The 16,953-nt window shown below is 36.3% G+C and overlaps 1 protein-coding gene across 1 annotated transcript; it reads left to right on the plus strand.

Annotated features, from left to right (window-relative positions):
• The first annotated feature begins 9,161 nt into the window (after window positions 1-9,161).
• LOC141340250 (uncharacterized) lies at window positions 9,162-11,313 on the plus strand. The gene is made up of 2 exons (XM_073845175.1): window positions 9,162-9,308; window positions 10,397-11,313. The coding sequence occupies exons 1-2, from the start codon at window positions 9,224-9,226 to the stop codon at window positions 11,113-11,115; spliced, it is 804 nt and encodes a 267-aa protein (XP_073701276.1). The 5' UTR covers window positions 9,162-9,223; the 3' UTR covers window positions 11,116-11,313.
• Window positions 11,314-16,953: the final 5,640 nt, after the last annotated feature.

Below are 16,953 nucleotides of genomic sequence, written 5' to 3' on the forward strand. Positions count from 1 at the left end.
TCTTGGTGAAATACATATTAAAGTATATATAAAGAATAAAATTATAAAAAAATATTAATTTACAAATATTTACAAATGGTGTTATTTATACTTTTAATTACTTATTTATGCTTTTTTTTTCAAAATCCATGCATTCATTCTTTCATTTATGTATTTATGACAATATTTATATCCATAATTGTTTCTTTCCATGTTCATTTAATATTTAATTAATTTCGTATTTTTCGGATTTTTTTTACTGACTTATTTACTAAGACATTTATTTAGACCTTTGTCAGCAAGGGAGAAGCTAAAGATACAGGTTGAGTAGTTGCCACTTTTCTGTCTCTCACAAACCTTCATGCTAAATTTTATTTTAGCTTGTTAGAACTAAATGTGTCTTATAGGCAGTTGAGTGTTGACTAAAACCTACCCTCCACGTGTTGCTGAAAGGAAACCTGAGACAAATTGAAGGAATGACTGAAAATGTAAAGCATGTGAATGTTATGCTAAACACACTTCTGAAGAGGATTCCAGCATTTTTTTTTCCTGCCACTTCCAAAACAACCACCTTTCAAAAATTTGGGGCATCTGAGTCCTCAAGCATGCATTTAACATGATATGAAACATTTAAAAAAACATTTATATTTTAATTTCAAAAGTGAAGAAACAAATGACTTCAACTGCTACAGCAAAGCAGATCTGGCTTCTTACAAATACTCAATTCCTTAAACACGCCACACAGAGACTAATGTACGTATTCCACTTTCTCCTCCAGACCTAAAGTTTGTTGCACTGAAGACAGTGAGTTGTGTGATTGAAAAACACAACTGTGAACATGGGCATATCATTAAAAAAACTGTTATTCCACACTTTCTTTTACAATTAAAAATGACCTTTATTGTGGATATTTCTATGTCTATGAATTATTCACCAATATTTTACAGCTTGACACATCAGTAAAGGAACTGTTGATAGAAGATGAGAAGTAACCAAATGAACTGAGGGATCAAAAAGGAAGCAAGACCAGTTAAAAAAACGCTTTATCAAACTGATAAAATCCCAACCAAAAAAACAACAGAAACTGCGACAATCTGTAGAAATGTCAAAACTTAGAAATATCAGCATTCATATAAAAAGCCAAAGCTGGTAAATCTGCTGCTGATAATTCATTCAGAAATGAGCAACTAATAATAAATGGAAACAGTAGAAAATGACTGGGATTTCTTTGTTATCTCCATACTGGTCCAGACCAGTTACCTCCTGTATGAAGCAAACAGTGATACATAAAAACAATAATACTGCATAAAATACAGAGTAATGTACTGCAAAAACAATACAGTATAAAACACAGTAATGTACTGCATAAACAATATTATTGCACAAAAAACAGTAATATACAATAATTCTGTATAAACAGTATAAAAGTGTCTAAAATCCAACAAGATCCAACTGGTACTGCGGTAACCAATGTCTAGTAACAAAATGAATTAAAAAAAAAATGTTTTAAAACACAATAACCATAAATTCTAAAGGCAAATCATGCTAAACAAAAAGGTGCACATCATATAGTTTTCAGTAAGCACTACACTACACAGTTTTGTGAATGAGTCTATTTTTCAGTCTATGCACCTTTACAGAACACGGATTACCTCCAAGGTCATCTCCAATGCAAATCTTTTGAATGACCTCAATGTGCAATGTAGTTTTTGGGGGGAAATCAATATTAAGCACAAGAATCAGCCCGACTAGTAGAGCTACAGCATGGGGGAGGCCTTTGACATCTCTCAGGACAATCTGTTCCTCCAGCACCACAGTAAAGTCAAAGGCATCATCTCCATCAGTCATTATGAGAATGATCCATCCAGATCCATTCCTGCAGTCACATGGTCTTCAATGTCGGTTTCCTACAGTAATTGTATTATCAAAATATTTAATCAGAATGTCAGTTATTTTATTGAAATATTGTACAACCCAATTTTTTTTGCAGAAAATTACGTAGGGAGGACAAGTATCTTAAGACCCTGCTTGCAATTTACTGTATTCTACATTTAATCATTTTACATAATGTAAAGAAGATTCTATGAAAATATAACCTTGATATATTTAATATTGACTATTTTAACAGTGAAATTAAACTTAAAAAAATGTGGCATTTGTTATCTCATAATTAGATTTCTAATTTTCAATTTCTAAATTTCACAGACAGGGTCATGGTTAAACATATATACACAGACCATTATTTTAAGTAAAGGTATAATATTAACCTGTAAGTCCACCTCTGCTGACTTGAATAAATCTGATGGATCTTTACTGAGGTAATGTGGAAGGCCCTGAAGAAAAAGGTACATTCATTGACATGGAATTCTTAAATAAAAGAAAAAAGCATTGTTAGATTAATTTGTGATAATGACAGGCACATTTTCTAGCTTTAAATGCATTTTTTATATAATTACCTATTAAATATGTTGTCCTTTCTGTCAAAGAGTTACATTTAACCAAACCTAAAACATTTACAAAAATAGACAAATTATTAAATAACAAAAAGGAATTTACTGTAGTACAGGCGTCAATATTACAAAAAGAAGAAAGTAAGATCATTATTGTCGATTTTGTAAAGTAAACTGCAGCAAATATTTTTGCATTTTTGTGTTCTCATTCGCCACTATAGCAAAAGAAAAAAAATCCATGATAGTGTCGACTTTCTAAATAATGGGAAAAAGTAAATAAATAACAAGAGGTTGATTAGTCAAAAGACTGAATGTCAGATTTACAGTCACTCCCTCAGCCTTTGTATAGAAACACTTGCAGCAGTTATTTTAGGTATGAATGTCAGTGTAAGAAAACACAAAGTATAGTGTTGTAAATGTACATTAATTTAACAAACGGAAATTGTTTCTAGATTTATCATGCTAATAATTGTGGAAATGCAGATAAAACACATCAGTGTATAAACGGGACTTTTATTTTGGTGACGTGACGTCATAAAGCGGCGACCCTAGCCCTGCATTTGTTGGGATTCTGCTGAAGAAAGGTTTGTGGTTTTAAGTTTTTTAAGCAATGCAAATTGGTGTCAATTTAAACGTTTTTACAAGGTATACAAAATAAACGAGTCAATCTTAAATATAACATTGAATTTCTTTGTTGTTTTTGCGAGTAAAGTGCACCCTCATATTAATAACAGAAAATGTGCGACTCATTTTGCTCCTTAAATGTGAATCAGTCCATGGTTCAAGTAGAAAGTGAGACAAAATCCGAATCATTTGAACCAAATCAGTGGAGAAATGATTCAGTGATTCGAATCGTTTGAATCGACTCATTCAGTGAAACAAACACGTATAATGATAACTTTCACAAACTGCGAATGTTTTCATGAAAGTGTAATCTATGAAATGTTATGTATGAACTAGATAAAAAGTTTGTTAGCAAACTTTAAGTTGGCTTGAGAAAGCCTAGCCAGTAAGTTTTAAGTAGTTTTAAAAGCTTTTAGTTTAAAGAAAGTTTAAAGGTTTTCAGTTTGAAATAGTTTTAGTTTGATTAATAAAGTTTGAAGATAGATAGGCTAGATAGATATAAATAGTTTAAAAATAGATAGATTTATAGATATAAATAGTTAGAAGATATAAATAGTTTGAATGTGAATAGATGCTAAGGTGTTGCTATGCGGTTGCTAAGGTACCCAGGGTGGTTGCTAAGGTGTTGCTATGCGGTTGCTAGCATTATTTAAGCAAGACTAGCAAGTTGTTAACATGATTTTTAACATGACTAGCAAGTCGCTAGCATGATTTTAGCACCACTAGCAAGTCGCTAGCATGATTTTAGCACGACTAGCAAGTCGCTAGCATGATTTTAGCACGACTAGCAAGTCGCTAGCATGATTTTAGCATAATTTTAGCATGACTAGCAAGTCGCTAGCATGATTTTACCATGATTAACAAGTCGCTAGCATGATTTTAGCATGACTAGCAAGTCGCTAATATGATTTTAGCATGACTACCAATTCGCTAGCATGATTTTAACATGACTAGCAAGTCGCTAGCATGATTTTAGCATTATTTCAGCATGACTAGCAAAGTCGCTAGCATTATTCTAGCATGACTAGCAAGTCGTTAGCATGATATTAGCATGACTAGCAAGTCACTAGCATTATTTTAGCAAGACTAGCAAGTCGCTAGCATTATTTAAGCAAGACTAGCAAGTCGCTAACATGATTTTTAGCATGACTAGCAAGTCGCTAGCATGATTTTACCATGACTAACAAGTCGCTAGCATGATTTTAGCACGACTAGCAAGTCGCTAGCATGATTTTAGCATTATTTTAGCATGACTAGCAAGTCGCTAGCATGATTTTAGCATGACTAGCAAGTCGCTAGCATGATTTTACCATTATTTTAGCACGACTAGCAAGTCGCTAGCATTATTCTAGCATGACTAGCAAGTCGCTAGCATGATTTTAGCACGACTAGCAAGTCGCTAGCATGATTTTAGCATGACTAGCAAGTCGCTAGCATGATTTTAGCATGACTAGCAAAGTCGCTAGCATGATTCTAGCATGACTAGCAAGTTGTTAGCATGATATTAGCATGACTAGCAAGTCACTAGCATTATTTTAGCAAGACTAGCAAGTCGCTAGCATTATTTAAGCAAGACTAGCAAGTCGCTAACATGATTTTTAACATGACTAGCAAGTCGCTAGCATGATTTTACCATGACTAACAAGTCGCTAGCATGATTTTAGCATGACTAGCAAGTCGCTAGCATGATTTTAGCACGACTAGCAAAGTCGCTAGCATGATTTTAACACGACTAGCAAGTCGCTAGCATGATTTTAGCACAACTAGCAAGTCGCTAGCATGATTTTAGCATGACTACCAATTCGCTAGCATGATTTTAGCATGACTAGCAAGTCGCTAGCATGATTTTAGCATTATTTCAGCATGACTAGCAAAGTCGCTAGCATTATTTTAGCACGACTAGCAAGTCGCTAGCATGATTTTAGCACAACTAGCAAGTCGCTAGCATGATTTTAGCATTATTTTAGCATGACTAGCAAGTCGCTAGCATGATTTTAGCATGACTAGCAAGTCGCTAGCATGATTTTACCATTATTTTAGCACGACTAGCAAGTCGCTAGCATTATTCTAGCATGACTAGCAAGTCGCTAGCATGATTTTAGCACGACTAGCAAGTCGCTAGCATGATTTTAGCATGACTAGCAAGTCGCTAGCATGATTTTAGCATGACTAGCAAAGTCGTTAGCATGATTCTAGCATGATTAGCAAGTTGTTAGCATGATATTAGCATGACTAGCAAGTCACTAGCATGATTTTAGCAAGACTAGCAAGTCGCTAGCATTATTTCAGCATGACTAACAAAGTCGCTAGCATTATTCTAGCATGACTAGCAAGTCGTTAGCATGATATTAGCATGACTAGCAAGTCACTAGCATTATTTTAGCAAGACTAGCAAGTCGCTAGCATTATTTAAGCAAGACTAGCAAGTCGCTAACATGATTTTTAGCATGACTAGCAAGTCGCTAGCATGATTTTACCATGACTAACAAGTCGCTAGCATGATTTTAGCACGACTAGCAAGTCGCTAGCATGATTTTAGCACAACTAGCAAGTCGCTAGCATGATTTTAGCATTATTTTAACATGACTAGCAAGTCGCTAGCATGATTTTAGCATGACTAGCAAGTCGCTAACATGATTTTAGCAAGACTAGCAAGTCGCTAGCATGATTTTAGCATTATTTTAGCATGACTAGCAAAGTCACTAGCATGATTCTAGCATGACTAGCAAGTCGCTAGCATGATTTTAGCATGACTAGCAAGTCGCTAGCATCATTTTAGCAAGACTAGCAAGTCGCTAGCATGATTTTAAACATGACTAGCAAGTCGCTAACCTGATTTTAGCATGACTAGCAAGTCGCTAGCATGATTTTAGCACGACTAGCAAGTCGCTAGCATCATTTTATCATTATTTTAGCATGACTAGCAAGTCGCTAGCATGATTTTAGCATTATTTTAGCATGACTAGCAAGTCGCTAGCATGATTTTAGCATTATTTTAGCATGACTAGCAAGTCGCTAGCATGATTTTAGCACGACTAGCAAGTCGCTAGCATGATTTTAGCATGACTAGCAAGTCGCTAGCATGATTTTAACATTATTTTAGCACGACTAGCAAGTCGCTAGCATGATTCTAGCATGACTACCAAGTCGCTAGCATGATTTTAGCATGACTAGCAAGTCGCTAGCATGATTTTAGCAAGACTAGCAAGTCGCTAGCATGATTTTAGCATGACTAGCAAGTCGCTAGCCTGATTTTAGCATGACTAGCAAGTCGCTAGCATGATTTTAGCATGACTAGCAAGTTGCTAGCATGATTTTAGCATTATTTTAGCATGACTAGCAAGTCGCTAGCATGATTTTAGCATGACTAGCAAGTTGCTAGCATGATTTTAGCACGACTATCAAGTCGCTAGCATGATTCTAGCATGACTAGCAAGTCGCTAGCATTACTTTACCATGACTAGCAAGTCGCTAGCATGATTTTACCATTATTTTAGCACGACTAGCAAGTCGCTAGCATTATTATAGCATGACTAGCAAGTCGCTAGCATGATTTTAGCACGACTAGCAAGTCGCTAGCATGATTTTAGCATGACTAGCAAGTCGCTAGCATGATTTTAGCATGACTAGCAAAGTCGTTAGCATGATTCTAGCATGATTAGCAAGTTGTTAGCATGATATTAGCATGACTAGCAAGTCACTAGCATGATTTTAGCAAGACTAGCAAGTCGCTAGCATTATTTAAGCAAGACTAGCAAGTCGCTAACATGATTTTTAACATGACTAGCAAGTCGCTAGCATGATTTTACCATGACTAACAAGTCGCTAGCATGATTTTAGCATGACTAGCAAGTCGCTAGCATGATTTTAGCACGACTAGCAAGTCGCTAGCATGATTTTACACGACTAGCAAGTCGCTAGCATGATTTTAGCACAACTAGCAAGTCGCTAGCATGATTTTAGCATTATTTTAGCATGACTAGCAAGTCGCTAACATGATTTTAGCAAGACTAGCAAGTCGTTAACATGATTTTAGCAAGACTAGCAAGTCGCTAGCATGATTTTAGCATTATTTTAGCATGACTAGCAAGTCGCTAGCATGATTTTAGCATTATTTTAACATGACTAGCAAGTCGCTAGCATGATTTTAGCATGACTAGCAAGTCGCTAACATGATTTTAGCAAGACTAGCAAGTCGCTAGCATGATTTTAGCATTATTTTAGCATGACTAGCAAAGTCACTAGCATGATTCTAGCATGACTAGCAAGTCGCTAGCATGATTTTAGCATGACTAGCAAGTCGCTAGCATCATTTTAGCAAGACTAGCAAGTCGCTAGCATGATTTTAAACATGACTAGCAAGTCGCTAACCTGATTTTAGCATGACTAGCAAGTCGCTAGCATGATTTTAGCACGACTAGCAAGTCGCTAGCATCATTTTATCATTATTTTAGCATGACTAGCAAGTCGCTAGCATGATTTTAGCATTATTTTAGCATGACTAGCAAGTCGCTAGCATGATTTTAGCATTATTTTAGCATGACTAGCAAGTCGCTAGCATGATTTTAGCACGACTAGCAAGTCGCTAGCATGATTTTAGCATGACTAGCAAGTCGCTAGCATGATTTTAACATTATTTTAGCACGACTAGCAAGTCGCTAGCATGATTCTAGCATGACTACCAAGTCGCTAGCATGATTTTAGCATGACTAGCAAGTCGCTAGCATGATTTTAGCAAGACTAGCAAGTCGCTAGCATGATTTTAGCATGACTAGCAAGTCGCTAGCCTGATTTTAGCATGACTAGCAAGTCGCTAGCATGATTTTAGCATGACTAGCAAGTTGCTAGCATGATTTTAGCATTATTTTAGCATGACTAGCAAGTCGCTAGCATGATTTTAGCATGACTAGCAAGTTGCTAGCATGATTTTAGCACGACTATCAAGTCACTAGCATGATTCTAGCATGACTAGCAAGTCGCTAGCATTACTTTACCATGACTAGTAAGTCGCTAGCATGATTTCAGAACGACTAGCAAGGCGCTAGCATTATTTTAGCATTATTTTAGCATGACTAGCAAGTCGCTAGCATGATTTTAGCTAGACTAGCACGTCGCTAGCATGATTTTTAACATGACTAGCAAGTCGCTAGCATGATTTTAGCACGACTAGCAAGTCGCTAGCATGATTCTGGCATGACTAGATAGATAGATAGATAGATAGATAGATAGATAGATAGATAGATAGATAGATAGATAAGGTTTGAAGATAGATAGATAGATAGATAGATAGATAGATAGATAGATAGATAGATAGATAAGGTTTGAAGATAGATAGATAGATAGATAGATAGATAGATAGATAGATAGATAGATAGATAGATAGATAAGCTTTGAAGATAGATAGATAGATAGATAGATAGATAGATAGATAGATAAGGTTTGAAGATAGATAGATAGATAGATAGATAAGGTTTGAAGATAGATAGATAGATAGATAGATAGATAGATAGATAAGGTTTGAAGATAGATAGATAGATAGATAGATAGATAGATAGATAGATAGATAGATAGATAGATAGATAGATAGATAGATAAGGTTTGAAGATAGATAGATAGATAGATAGATAGATAGATAGATAGATAGATAGATAGATAGATAGATAGCTTAAAGCTTAATTGAGTATCAATGGCTTCTAGCAGTTTACATTAAACATAGTTCAAACAGACATGGACTTTTGGTCAATGAAAGTCTATGGGACCTTTTTATGATTTTTAATATTAATTTTTAAGAAAACCATAACTCAAACCAGTCTGAAAAGATATAGCACACTAAGTCTGAACAGTATGAAGATCTGACCCGAGTTTGGAGTATGTAGCTTGAACGGTCTAGGAGGAGTAGGAGTCCAAAATTTTTTCGGCCAGAAAAATAATAAGAAGAAGAAGAATAATAATAAGTTTAAATAGGATTTCAGTAAGTTGGCTTTCCCAAGCCAACTTAATAATTGAATGCCAAAACTGAATAAATGAAAAAATAGAGATTTAGTTAGCATTTAATTTTGAGAGTAATTTACTTTCTGTTAATTATTCTAATCTTAAACAGGACAAAAGTGTCCAAAGACAGAAAAACCCTCCTGAATCAACTGAGATCCGTGTGACACACTATTATAAAGATGGTGTTTATTAAAGAGGAGAGTGAAGACATGAAGATTGAAGAAGCATTCAGAGTCAAACATGAAGAAACTGAGGAACAAACAGGTTGGTATTTTTATTGTCAAAGCTGAACTGATTTTATCCTTGAAATGTCTAGCTCTACAGAAATGAATGATATTTGTGAGAATGTTTAAGAGTGTCGTAATTAAAGTAGTTTTTGGACAGACATGTTGAGATCACATGACCAGACAAATAATAAAATCCTGTTATTATGGTATTATGCTTTTAGGTTGTAACAGTAATACAGAATAAGCCTGAACATTTCTGTTCTGTAACATTAAACCCAATATCTGCTTCTAAAATTAAAAGCATTCACTTTAATCACTTAATTATGCAGCAGTATCTGTTGTGCCAATTTCTGTTCCAATAAGTCAAGAGGCAGAAAGCTTTTAGTTATTTACTTCTTGCAAGAAATTTGGGCAATTAATTGAAATACAATTTCAGCTTATACTGCATACCTAAATGGTCATATACATGCAAAACTGTGTCAAAATGCTGCACTTGATTATTGATAATGATTATTCACATAAACCCTCGTCAGTTATGTCTTAAGTGAACACAAACAGCTGAGAATGAAAATACGTGTGTAACAGTATATTGGATCCATGCAGCTCTTAAAACGTCAACAGCTCCCACTATTCCCTCTGCCGTCTGTAATGATAACCAAACTACAAAAGACAAAAGCCTTTGTAGCTGTAATATTAAACAAATCAAGTTTAATTCTTACAGTGAAGACTATGCTTTTTTATTTTACATTTAATTCTGTTAAATTTCTCTTCAGCTGTTAGTTAATAATTAGATAAAATAATAAGATAATACGAAATTTTAAGTAGGCAGGGTTAGTTAACACACAAGTAAGCTGTAACTGAACATCATATGATATGTTATCTAATTCTTAATATGATTTAAATCTAATAAAAACAAATTATTAGGAAGTATGTAAAAACAAAAATCCATGTCTTTAATACGAAATGCTTCCACTGTAGGGGGAGATGAGAATAGGTTTTGAGATTACATTTAACTCCTCCTTTAATAGTTTATTGTGTTTAAGATCTCAATGTTGCTGGGTTTGATGTTTGTGCTTTGAGTAATTAAAAATGGTGTTAATTTGGATTTGTCTTTTGTTGCATTAGACCTGATGACACTGAAAGAGGAGAGTCAAGAACTCAATGAAAAGGAAGATGATCTCCAGCTTGAGAAACATGATTTCATGGCTGGAGAAAAATCATATAGTTGCTCGCATACGGAAACAAAAGCACAAAAGACGACAATAAAAAGTAGTGTTTTTACCTGCCAACAGTGTGGAAAAACTTACAACAGAAAGGAAAACCTTAAAGTCCACATGAGAGTTCATACTGGAGAAAGACCTTTCACCTGTCAACAGTGTGGAAAGAGTTTCTTTCGAAAAGGAACCCTTACTATCCATATGAGAGTTCACACTGGAAAGAGACCCTTTGTCTGTCAACAGTGTGGAAAGAGGTTTATTGAAAGAGGATGCCTTAATGTTCATATGAGAATCCACTCTGGAGAAAGACCTTTCACCTGCCAACAGTGTGGAAAGAGTTTCCGTCAAAAATGCCAACTTCAATACCACATGAAATCTCACACTGGAGAGAAGTCTTACGTATGCTCTCAATGTGAAAGGAGTTTTGCACATAAACAATGCCTTAATGCCCACATGATGATTCACACTGGAGAAAAGCCTTACACCTGCAAACTATGTGGAAAGAGCTTCAATCATAAATCAAACCTTAACAAACACACAAACGTTCACAGTGGAGAAAAAAAACTTTCATGTGTTCTCAATGTCCAAGGTGCTTTAAACAAAAATATTGCCTTGATGTCCACATGAAAACTCAACATATTGTTTCAGAAATGCAAACAAAGACTGAAATTCTAAATTTGGTTTGTTTTGAGCCACAGGGACACAGAGAACCCTTTGTTTTAGATGCATTTTGATTATTCAAAGTGATTGGAAACATCCTGAAAATTACTTTAGATACTTTCATTGTACTTCTGCTTTTTTTGCAGTAAAAAATGGCTCATCTTACCCCATTCTCCCCCTACTGTGTCATATTTTCTACTTGCATGTTCATCACCACCTCAAGGTCTTGTATGATATATTATTTTGCGAATTTGTTGGGTTTTGTTTCTTATTATGCTGTTTAGAAAATGTTGGAACTTGGTTACTGTAATTCGTGACCAAATGTCAGTATTTGACGTCAAATGGATGTTGGAATTTGCTTACTTTACAACACAACCTAAAAACATCAAAACTGACATTAGATATATAACTGACAAAGGATTTTGTTTGCACTACATTGTAACCAAAATTATACCAAATGTCTAGAGGCCTTGTGTGCCTGCTGGGACATGGAAATAGGATTAATGTATTTATGTAATTAATTTATGCATGACTTAAATGGGTGTATTACATAAATAGGAAATAGAGTACTTTCAGCACTCAATTAGACAGCAACTCTGAATACCTCTGACATGTTTTTTTTTTTTTTTTTTTTTGTATGTGTTTTCTTGATAGAAATATATATGGACATTTTCACTTTTTTGTTGATTTTTTTTTATTTTTATTGTGCAACAAAAGAACAACAAATACAAATGCAAAGACAGAATAAGAACAAAAGACAATGAGAGGTACACATATTAATCCAAAGATACTATATTAGCTTATTAGAATCACACCATTAAAAGAGTTTACATACACATTAAAATCTTTCCTAAAAACAAAAAAAGAAATTTTCTTTAAACATACACATTTATGAAAGCACAAGAAATAGCAATAATAATATTTTACAGATTTGCATATAATTTGTTTTTAATTGGAAAAGTCAACCCAGAACACAGTCTCACTTTTCGGATTGTAGACGCGGAAGTGTGTGAACAAGACTTTTATTTTGATCCGGTGATGTGACATCAAAAGGCTGCGCCGCGCTCCTGCGCCTGTGTTTCAGCTGAAGAAATGTTTGCTTTTAATTACCTAAAATGTTTAAATCACGTTTACAATGCGCTCAATATACTTTACAGTATAGAAACAAATCTTTTCCATGTTCCGAGTTAATGATTCACTGCTTTGAATCACCGCAAGTTGATGATACCTGCTGCTCAAAATGGTGTAAATGCAAAGAGAAGATATTTAGTCAAAAGATAGCATTTTTTAAAAGTTGAATCTATTTAATGTAATACTAAACGTTATTGTATGCTAAATCATGTTTTTTCTTGTTGTTATTATAATTATTATTATTTATGGTTAATAAATATGGACCATGTGTTTGTAGTGATTCAAGACCTCTAACATCACTCTGACTGACTCCCTTAGTGCACTGAGATGCACCCAGAGATTTAGTGTCTTTCTGTTAATTATTCTCATTTAAACGGGACAGAGTGTCCAAACCCACAGAAAAACTCTTTGTGATCCATGTGGCACATAAAGATATAATTTATTAAAGTGGAGAATGAAGTTATGAAGATGATGAAACTTGAAAACTTTAAGATGCTGAGGAACAAACAGGTTGGTTTTCATTCTCAAAGCTAAAATATTTTGCCTGTACATTTTCTTAAATTTTTTCCCTCCTTTTCTTTTTTTCTGCTTTTAAAATGCCATTCATACTCTCATTTTAGTCCTCTAAATTAAACCACATTTAAAGAGTCATGTCTTATTTCATTATTCAATGTAAATGGCCACTGTTAAAACTGAGTAAATATATTAAATATATAAATAAATAATGTGGAAGTTTTTTGAAAATGGTTCTTACTGTTTTACAGCTGCCACAACTAATTGTGAAAAGTTCAGATAAATGTGGTCCATCTTGCTTTGATGTAAGGCTGACATTTACAAAATAAACTCAGTCACTTTCACCCGACTAGGTCTGCCCCATTAATAATCAACTGAATGTTAGTCACAAAGCAGTTTTATTAGTCGGTTAATTGTCCATGATGGACAGATTCGTCTCTGGCGATAATTACAGTTTATTATCAGGTAGGAAATCGAAATGTTCACAACTTCAATCTGGTTTATCTGTATCAAAGGTACATTTCTCTCTAAAGGCACGTCACTGTTCTGTGGAGATGGTGAGTCAGCACTGGCTGACACTGACTTAGAAAATACAGTTTATTAAAAAAAATATTATTTTGTTTATCTTTTTCTGACACATTCATAGCCATTATTTTTGCTGGTGCTGTTTTAAAGCAACTTCATCCCCATGTCTAAAGAACTAATCATTCAGAACGCTAAGAGGCAATGCTGCCATTAATACCAGTAAAACTTGAACATAAGCTGTCAACAGGCCTCAAAGGCATAATAAAAGTTGTCAGTTTGTATAGTACTCATGACCTGATGGGATCTACAGTCGTGGCCAAAAATTTTGATAATTACATAAATATTGGAAATTGGAAAAGTTGCTGCTTAAGTTTTTTTAATAGCAATTTGTATATACTCCAGAATGTTATGAAGAGTGATCAGAAGAAATTGCATAGTCCTTTTTTGCCATGAAAATTAACTTAAAAAAAATCTTTAAAAAAAAAACATTCCACTGCATTGTTAAAAAGGCTTCAGGGCATCCAAGAGAGCCAGGATTGTCTCCTAAAGAGGATTCAGCTGCGGGATCGGAGTGCCACCAGTGCAGAGCTTGCTCAGGAATGGCAGCAGGCAGGTGTGAGCGCATCTGAACGCACAGTGAGGCCAAGACCTTTGGAAGATGGCCTGGTGTCAAGAAGGGCAGCAAAGAAGCCACTTCTCTCCAAAAAAAAACCTCAGGGACAGGTAGATCTTCTGCAAAAAGTATGGCAAATGGACTGCTGAGGACTGGGGCAAAGTCATATTCTCAGATGAAGCCTCTTTCTGATTGTTTGGGGCATCTGGAAAAAGGCTTGTCCGGAGAAGAAAAGGTGAGCGCTACCATCAGTCCTGTGTCATGCCAACAGTAAAGCATCCTGAGACCATTCATGTGTGGGGTTGCTTCCCGAGTTCGCTCTTACATATAATAAACAGTGTAAAAGTTAAGCGTGATTGGCGTGCTGTCCGGGGGAGGGCGTCGAGCTCGGTAGTCATTCCCGAGCCCGGGGCACTCCCCCTGCCCAGGGAGAGGGGTCCGAGCTCGGCATTTGGCCCGAACCCAATAGCGCTCCCCCTAGCTGGAGGTGAAGAGAAAAATAAAAAGGGGGGGTGGGAGGAATGCTGAAATCAGAGATAAGTGAAGGTAGGACTGCTTGGTTATTTAAAGGGACTGTAGTGATTGGATAGGGAGTGTGATTGCTGATGGTGAATTGGCTGTGTTAATTATCTGCGCGAGCTCCTCCTGAAATTTGTTGATAAAACATCACTTCTCATCCAAGGGAGTGGGCTCACTCACAATTTTGCCCCAAAACACAGCCATGAATAAAGAATGGTACCAAAACACCCTCCAACAGCAATTTCTTCCAACAATTCAACAACAGTTTGGTGAAGAACAAGGGATTTTCCAGCACGATGGAGCACCGTGCCATAAGGCAAAAGTGATAACTAAGTGGCGCAGGGACCAAAACATTGAAATTTGCCTGGAAACTCCCCAGTTCTTAATCCCATTGAGAACTTGTGGTCAATCCTCAAGAGGCTGGTGGACAAACAAAAACCCACTAATTCTGACAAACTCCAAGAAGTGATTATGAAAGAATGGGTTGCTATCAGTCAGGATTTGGCCCAGAAGTTGATTGAGAGCATGCCCAGTCGAATTGCAGAGGTCCTAAAAAAGTAAAAAATTTCAGTACATCACAGAAACAACTGAAACAAAGATCTAAAAGCAGTTGAGCAGCAAACTTTGTAAAAACTAATATTTGTGTCATTCTCAAAACTTTTAGCCACGACTGTAGATATCTTATGATGTAGAATAAGCAATCAATCATCATCAGCAGGCATCACATCTAGTGAGTTCAGAAACTCCAGCACGGTCCTAAAACATCTTTACTGAGCAGCAGAAATTGACATTGAGAAGGGCAGGGTAGATTTGTGCTTTAGAAGATTTCAGATTTCAGGCGACCCTACCCTTAAGATTTATAGTTGTCAATCACTGTTTGGACCTACTATAAATCTTATTTCTAATATATAAAGTTGATCTATTTGTTAAAAAAGTAAACATATGAACATAGAAACTAATGAAGAGCATATAGTTCCTTAAAATTACGACAGTTCACTGGTTTACAAAGCATTATAAACCCACAGAACTGAAGCTAAATGGTCCTGACTTGATTCTTGATTTGACTTGTAATGATGTTCAGCACCACAGACAGCAGCCGATCCAGAGCTCAGAGCAGCAGTGGATGTGACGACTACCAAAGCAACAACAGGCATCCATACATTACAGTCATGACTTTATTGTTGGTTTACTTCTGCATTTTCAACATCTTAATATGGGGAAATAATAAATAATCAAACTTTGCTACAAATAGTCTTTCATCATTGTATTAAATTATCTAGAAAGTGTCAGCAATATCTAATATGTGTTAACTAACAAGGATTCCAGGTAATTCTGACATGTCTTAAATGTGCGTTCCTGCAGTAATTCTTTATGACATCCCTAAATAAATAAAAACATATATAACACTAAATGTTGTCCAGTTGTCGGGTGTTCACAGGAAACTGTTGTATGGGGTTTCAGATGCACCATATGTCTCATTTGTTTAGTTTTATGCTTTACATAATACACATACTTTTTCAAATATTGCAATACATTTAAATTTGTATGACACTCAAAACTAATATTTTTCTTTTAAAACATGTCCTTGTTTGCTGTTGGAATAAAACAGAACATTGAGGTTGTTGATGTACAGTATTTCCAGGAATTTGCCCAGATCAGCAACTCTAATACAATCAGCATAATAACAATCATTATCACAGAGATCAAGGAAAGTCTCACTTTCTGTCACGTATTGGTCGTTTGCAGCATTTAATGAGAATAAACAAACACCAAACAAACACTAAGAGGCAGGCAGAAAGAGTAGTCAAACACAGGCAGAAGGTCGGGGCTGGCAGCGAGAATCAAAACACGGGGAGGAGTCCAGGAATCAAACACAGAGAAAACAAACATGGAAAGAAAACGCTCAGAAATACTGACCAGATGGAACAATAAGACTTCGCAAGGTGGCTGTGTGTGTGAGAAGCTTAAATGCAGTCAGTGTGATGAGGTGCAGCTGTGAGCGGTAATCAGTGCAGTGAGAAACAAGGAGCAGGTGAATGCAGTGATTAGTGCAGTGGCTTGTGGGGAATGAAGTCCAGAAGTGTGGTGCAAGAGTTAATGATGACATGACGACCAATACGTGACAGAGCCCCCCCCAAGGAGCGGCTTCCAGACGCTCTAACCACCTAATACAACCTGGAGGGTGGTGGAGCGGAGGCGGAACAGGGGGAGGGATGGAGGGATGGAGGGAGGCCAGGTCCATGTAGGGGTACAGGAACTATGAACTTAGGTGGAGCCGACGGAGGGAGAAGCCATGGCGGAGGAAGGGTAGGCTCCTGCATGGGGGCGACCGACGGAGGTGGAGCCGGTGGAGCCCGAGGGAGAACCGGAGAGTCGACGGTCCTAGGTGACACCGAGGATCCGGAGGGCCAAGGCGGAACCCAAGGCTCTGGCGACCCCGGCGGAGATGGAGGTCCGGAGGCACGCAGCGGAGCCGGAGTGACAGAGGATCGTGGGGCGACGAC

This window comes from Garra rufa, chromosome 1 (genome assembly GCF_049309525.1).
Source record: "Garra rufa chromosome 1, GarRuf1.0, whole genome shotgun sequence".
Lineage (NCBI taxonomy): Eukaryota > Metazoa > Chordata > Actinopteri > Cypriniformes > Cyprinidae > Garra > Garra rufa.

What these genes read in the sequence shown, in the direction of transcription:
- LOC141340250 (XM_073845175.1), top strand. Translation starts at nt 9,224, where the DNA reads ATGGTGTTTATTAAAGAGGAGAGTGAAGACATGAAGATTGAAGAAGCA. An exon ending in AGAAACTGAGGAACAAACAG is followed by an intron (nt 9,309 to 10,396) that starts GTTGGTATTTTT and finishes TTGTTGCATTAG; the next exon opens with ACCTGATGACACTGAAAGAG.